Genomic DNA, 7,076 nt, shown 5'->3' with positions numbered 1-7,076 from the left:
GGCTTGTTCCTCCGATGCCCGTTCATTTGGGAAAATCGGGTGCTGTCGCGGGGCGGGGGAGGCTTTTATTGTCACTGGGCGCTGGGTTCGGTGCACAAAGGAGAGTGCTCACCCGTGCCGTCGGTTGCTTCAAGAACAATAGAAACAAGGCGTTATAAAAACGCGTAAAAGCAATGAGTGGCGATGACTGGTTTCCCTTGAATTCACGACTCTTTTGTGTCCGTGAATTGCTGAAGAGATGTTACTTATTTCCAAGTGTCTCATATGTTTTCACATTAGAGTGTGTCATGAAGTTTATGAGGAATTTATGGTTATGTGTGGGCAGGAAAAGATTTCAAAATAAGATAAATCAGTGTATGGCTCTGTATGTGTAAGGCTCTGGAAGTGTAATGTTCTTTAGTTATTTTGATTTATTTGCAATATAGTTCTGCATGTGTAGCTCAAAATAAATTGTTACAGATGTGGGATTTTTTTAATTTATGGAGTTGCTAGTGTTTTGCATTGTGGAATACATTTTCAATTAAAGGTTTGTATTTCATAACATGGTACAGTAAGTTGCAGACTTCTGTTTTCTGTTTAGTAATAGGAGGAAGAAGAAATGATGCCATGTTTGTGAAAGCAGTATAGTTATAGAAAAAAAAATTATTTCGCCTGAAACTGAAGGAAGGGCTCTTATTTTTAAAGATTATGGGATAACCTATAACTTTATGGTAGGATATCAGTTAGGGAAAAACTGCAGTTAGGACTAAGGAAAGTGCTTACGGCAGGTTAGCACAGACAGTGTGGCCAAAAGTTTCAGGCAACTGGGAGTAAGAATTTTACATTTTGTTACCTACAGTGCTTTCGCAGGTTACGCAGATTTGAGCAGGTTTGGCTTTCATATTTTAGTTTATCTGTCAGGTGTATGGGGAAACAGCATTTCTTGAATATTTTTATAGCAGTGGGACTTTTTATGCGAAGTGTGTTGAAACCTTTAGGGTTTTTGCTCTAATTAGTAAGAAGCCATAGTTAGTCTGTGGTGTCCTGTTGGTCTAAAGGAAGAAAACCCTCCCTTCTTCTGTAAGAGACTGCTGTCGCCAGCTTGTCATGTGCTGTCCTGATTGAACCAGGATCACAGTATGCTGTTAGCTTCTCAAAGGCTGAGCAGCATACAAGTTTGGTGGGTATGGTTTTGGGTTTTTTGATAATTTTTTTCTTCTGAGTTGAGTCTGTGGGGGACACTGTTGTGGTTGCAGATCGCTAGTCTTGACCTCTTTCAGACTGAAGAGTATTAATTTCTATGCTGTTGAAAAAACTTCTGGTAAGTTGAACTGCTGTGCGTGTTCTGTCTTTGTCCAATTTGGGAATTTCAGTAGCTTTTCCAGTCTCGTAACGATTTTAATTTCATTCAACAAAGATTACTTTAAGTAGATTAGTGACTCCTGATATTTGTTTTCTGTAGCAGCCATACCGTCTTTCATATACAAGCGTTCAAAATACAGAAGTTTCATAGGATGCACCTGTCAACTGTAGTCCAAAAGATGCTCATAGAGGACTGCCCAAACAGACATGAGTCAAAATCAAGTTTGTTATCTAATCAAATCTTTGGCCTGACTTGGCAGCTCTTCTAATTTACAAGAGTAATTAAATTAACGGACATTTACTTTTTCATTTCAGAAATCACATGATGGCAATGATTCAGGCAGACCATTCCAGAGCAGCATTTCATCATGTGCACCAAGTGTTCCTTATCGGACAACCAAGAGTGTGGATTCAAGTGATGAAAGCTTTTCTGAATCTGATGATGACAGCTGTCTGTGGAAACGAAAACGACAGAAGTGTTTCAACTTTCCTCCTGCTAAATCTGAGCCTTTTCAGCTTAGCCAGAGCCACCAGAAACAAACTGCGCAAGGTGGCAAGAAGGTCAACAACATTTGGGGTGTGGTGCTCCAGGAGCAGAATCAGGATGCAGTGGCTACTGAACTTGGGATTCTAGGCATGGATGGTAGTATTGACAGAAGCAGGCAGTCTGAAACTTACAATTATTTATTGGCTAAAAAGCTGATGAAGGAAGCTCAACAAAAGGAGGTAGAGACTTTAGATAAAGAACTGGATGAATACATGCATGATGACAAGAAAACGTTGCCAGCAGAAGAAGAAAATGGGCAAGGCTTTCTCAAACGGAAGCGGCCTGTAAAAGATAGACTGGGTGAAAGACAGGAGATGAAATATAAAGGAAGGTATGAGATAACAGAAGAAGATTCAGAGGAAAAAGTGGCAGATGAAATTGCTTATCGGTGAGTTTAGAAATAGTGTATCTTCACTTCCTTAAGTATTGGTAAACTGTTGATGGAAAAGAGGAGGGGGGGAAAAATCTTTCTTATTGCTAAATACGTACGGTGTCATACCAGATTTAAAAAAAAAAAAATTAGTATTACTAGGTGGTTCTACAAGATACGAGCCATAACGCTGTATTTTAATCCCAGGATTTTGGAAATACACACAAGGCACTCATGCTTCTTGTAAAGATCCACCAAAATGGTTTGTTTTTTGAGAACCATGGCAAGGAAAAATATTGTTTCTCGTACAGATTTAGTAGTGGCTTTTTTAGGAAATATTCCATGAATAAAGACGCGTGTTTGGAGTTGGACACTGATGAACACCTGCTGTGGTCACCATGAAAATCTGGCTAAGTTATAAATCTTTGAGACTGTAGATTACTCGGACTGTGTAGTGTCTTGGGAGAGCACAGCTTCCGAAATACAAAAATTCTTTATGTGGAACATACTTGTCTGAAGAAAACGTTTTGCTGCTGTTCTAATCAAGGGCTGTGCCAAGGTTAGACAGCAGTGCTGAAATTGGCCTTGCCTCTTTCTGTGTTGTGAAACTGAGCTGCAGTTCTGTGCTAATTTATGAAAGGTAGTGTTGGGGTTACAAAGCTCCAGCCATATGCACACTTGCCACCATGCAATTCCCGTCACAGTCCTGTTTAGTTATTGTACGTTGAGCTGACTCAGAAAACTTACCTGTCCAAAAGCCTGCTGCTTTTTTTAAAGAGCTAGTTTGCAGACAGATTTGTTTTGTGAACCAATTTGCCGGACAATTTCCTTTGAGCTGGCACTGGCAGCACTGGACTGATGGTGTGAGAGAGGGCACGTGACTACAGTCATTTTTACTTAGATTGACTTAAACTGCCACAATCCTTTTTCAGTGGTGCAAGGTAAGAAAATGATGTTAAATAGGGAACAAGACTTACAAGATTTACTGACAGTTAGGTTGGCGTTTAAATAAAATCTGTGTTTATTGACATTGCTGATTTCTTACATGGGATACTTAGTATGGCCAGATGCTGAAATATAGCAATTAGACAGTTATTAATGCTGTTACCGGTTCTCAGTAGCTTCTCATTTATGAATCTGAAAACTTTGAGCATGTCTCTTGTAATAAACTTTGTTATATTGAGCTTCATCAAAATAGGGCAGAAGCCTCTTTTTTTCTAATTGTTTGTAGTAGTAGTGGTGCTGAACTGCGTCAGTAGGATTGTGGTTATACCCATCACAGCACTGTTGTTTGGTCTGCGCTATGCCATCTGTGCCTAGATTCATAACCTTTTGTTGTGCTGACCCACTGAAACCAAGTTTTCTGACCATCTTGTGCCACTTTTTACCCTTCACCATGTTCAGTTCCTGTTGCAGTGCACAGCAGCTTGTTAAAGCACGCACACAGGAGGATTGTGCAGGGTCAGAATTAACACCAGGTGAGGATTTGACTGTCTAAGCTGCCACTGCTACTAACAGAAGGTCTGTTTAACCAACTTTCTAAGGAATCCTCGTTATCTTGAAGTTCTCCACATCTTTGAGAAACGTTTCCATCTATTCCGATAATTCACAATTTAAAACTCAATTCTATGAATATTTAAGAAAGCATTTACTTTCTGGTGCCCTATCATTCATTGAACTCAGTGAGGTTGAACACGATGTATAAAGTTAATCAGATTGCGTAATACTTTTCATGATTAGAACAATTGTTACTAAAATGTGAGTTTTGACATTTAATTTCAGGTAACTTGGGTCATACAGTTGAAGTGGCTGAAGCTGGCCTGATTGTTCTAAATAACTGTTCGCATCTGTGGTCGATAGCAGGTCGCACCTGCTATTATGCAGTCGTTGTAACGTATGCAACTTTATAGGGTAGTAATGTCACTTGAGGCAATTAGGCTAGACAGTGGTCTTCAAGAAGTTTCGCTTGTGATGGTGGTCTGTTGGTCCCTAAAGTGTAAAACTGCTGAGCTGTAGTAATTGGGACTGTGCTTAATAAGAAGCTTTGCCATTAAAAAATGAGAATTTAACATATGAACTCTTGCTCTGGACAAGTGGTATTGATTTGTGGGCTTACAGTGTTTTCCCATGGGAGTACGTACTTTGGCACAGTGAACTGATGCTGTATAAGTCTGTTCCTTCATGCAGACTAAAAGTGAAAATTTCTGTATAAGGACGTTGTTGCTAACAAAAGAATACAATTTAACTCGTTAATATTGCAAATTTTTTTCCTTGTTTGTATTTTATAGGTTATCATAGATTAGTCAACAGACGGATTTATTTTTTGTTGTGTACATTTGTCTGAATGGTACATGATATGGGGTAACTTTTACACTTAGTGTTGTCTCTGGGTAATTTTTGATGTAACTGTAAAAGTTGCTGTAATTTTAACTGTTAAATGCGTAGCGGACTTTTATACTTTAATTTCAGAGAGTTCTACAAGTCTTTGGAGTTTCTTATTTGGTTTAATCTTTCACACATCAATAGAAGAAAAAATGCATTTTTATTGAAACACATCTTAAAAATGCATGCTTTAGAAAAAGTTCCCTCAGAAGCTCAGTATTTTGAAATCTGATTCAAGAAGCCATTGAAACATGTTTAAGTCTATAGACACTTTAATTTTAGCACAGTTTTGTGTCCTACAGGGTGAATTATTCATTATGGAAGTTCCATGTTCAATTTTACTTGAGAAATTATACTGACCATAAATGTGCCTTATTTTTTCCCTCCTCTCAGGCTTTGTGAGCCAAAGAAAGATTTAATTGCCCGAGTAGTGAAAATAATTGGGAAAAGAAAAGCTATTGAACTTCTTATGGAAACAGCTGAAGTGGAACAAAATGGTGGACTGTTCATAGTGGTAAGAAAAATGTGATATTGTGGGTTTGCAGGGGCAGGTGGGACACAACACACACAACTTTTTACTTGTAGAATATTTACGTAGTACTGTTGCACAGCTTTCATGTTGGACAGGTTCTCCCAGAGTTTCATGGCCTTCCATGCTACAAAACTTGATTAATAAATACTAATGCAACTTTGCAGCAGAGTTTTAGTAAACAATGAGATGAATGAACCTGGAAGTAGCCCAACTTTTTGTACTGGGATTAGTATCTGATTTGCAGTGATAACATTGTATCTGTTACTCTGCCTCCTCTTGGGGTCTTTCTCTGACAGATACAAGGGTGAAGGATTCTGAAGCTTAAAAAACTTGCAATTTTAGGGTCTAGATGAAGCCTCTGGCACATTGCTTCAGTAAGTCAGGTGGATGCTTGACAGCAATGACCTATCTACTGGGTTAATCAGGATGCCGTCAGAGGTCAACATACACAGTAATGAGCATTCCTAGTGTCACATTTGAAGAGTAACTTTCAAAAGGGAATCTGTTAGCTTTATTAGAGAACCATTGGGTTGTGTACCAGTAGAGCAAAACCAAGTATGGATTTCTGCTATAAATCATGGTAAAAATCCTATAGTTAATGGTTAGGTTATCAATTTCTCGGTATGTTTTTGTTTTTATTAAATGGTGAGCTTCAGTGCAAAAGTTCAGAAGGAGAAAAAGTGGGAGGGAACTAGTAAGTACTTTCAGGCATTTGTTTATAATTTGTATCTTCTAAGTTCCATTTTTGGAAGTAGAGAGGAGAGAAAAAAGGGCGCTGGGGAAACAATAAAAAATAAATAATAAAAAAACCAAACCCAAAGAAGAAACAGCACCACCTCCCCCCCCGCCCCCCAAGAAAGCAACAACTTTCCAGCTAGCAACTTGTGTTAGAAGCAGTCTGTTGTCTTGAAAGATTAAAGTACTTATTAACAAGTGTTTATACCAAAGAGATGAAAGGACACAACTCCTGATGGCACAGGTTCCTTTGGCTGCAAGTTGGAGTATGACATTTGAAAGGCAGATCATACTGTTTTTCTTGGTTGGGATTTTGTGCTGTTGAGATGATAAAAGTATATGGTGTCTGCTGTTTCAAGAACATACTTAAAAATTTACCTGCTCTGTTCTTAGAACTTTTGTGTTGTATTTTACTTTGTTATTTAACAGAAAAGTACCATATTTATTACAATATCAGAGCAATGGAGTAACAGATCAGTTTTTTATACTGTGAATGGTAATTGAATAATGGTATGATAATTAGAGCTTATAATTTACAGAGGTTTAGAAGCTGAGTCCATTTATGCTTCAGTATAGCGCATTGCACCACTGCTGTTACACTGAAAACTGTTGAAGCATGGGACTAATATGTAGTGGGGTGAAACTTTAAAGTACATGTTGTGTTTCATATGCCTTAGGCAGAAATGCAAAATCCTGCAGATAGGCAGATAAGTTGTAGAATTGCTGAGCAAAATTTAAAAAAAAAAAAAAAAAAAATCTATATAATTTTATTAAATTGATTTTTGGCATTTTACTGGGCTTATGTGTTATGAATGTTCTGAACATTTAGCCCAGTATATACATTATTGCAGATAGTTGTGACAGTGTTTAGAATACTGTTCCTGTTTTGTTTCTTCACTACCAAAATCAGATTTAGTCTGTAGTTGAACAGTCTGGTATTATGTTCTAAAGCAAATTTTTTGTTACCTGATAGGTACCTGTCCAAATGTAGTAAACTAGTTGTTGACCTTCTTATGACTAGTTCAATCACAAATAAAACATAGCCAGGGTTGTTTTTATGTAATACATAACAGAGTGGAACTTAGGGGTTTTTTTATTCTATTTCAATAGAAAGTGTTGTCTTAGATGCTATTTTTATATCAACACTTACGTATTAAGCTTGCTATTAC

At 37.7% G+C, this 7,076-nt stretch overlaps 1 protein-coding gene across 1 annotated transcript in view; it reads left to right on the top strand.

The window, feature by feature from the left end:
* Positions 1-1,656: 1,656 nt before the first annotated feature.
* Positions 1,657-7,076, top strand: part of PHAX (phosphorylated adaptor for RNA export) — a gene marked incomplete at its 5' end in the record, with an annotated part of 7,613 nt that continues 2,193 nt past the window's right edge. Inside the window, 2 exons of the mRNA XM_009702005.1 lie at positions 1,657-2,276; positions 5,034-5,154. Coding sequence (XP_009700307.1) covers positions 1,657-2,276; positions 5,034-5,154 — 741 coding nt within the window. The remainder of the gene's footprint in view (positions 2,277-5,033; positions 5,155-7,076) is intronic.

The sequence above is a fragment of the Cariama cristata genome, unplaced genomic scaffold (assembly GCF_000690535.1).
Source record: "Cariama cristata isolate BGI_N322 unplaced genomic scaffold, ASM69053v1 scaffold11416, whole genome shotgun sequence".
Classification (NCBI taxonomy): Eukaryota; Metazoa; Chordata; class Aves; order Cariamiformes; family Cariamidae; genus Cariama; species Cariama cristata.
The sequence above is the reverse complement of the archived record's forward strand: the minus strand, read 5'-3'. Positions and strand labels throughout refer to the sequence as shown.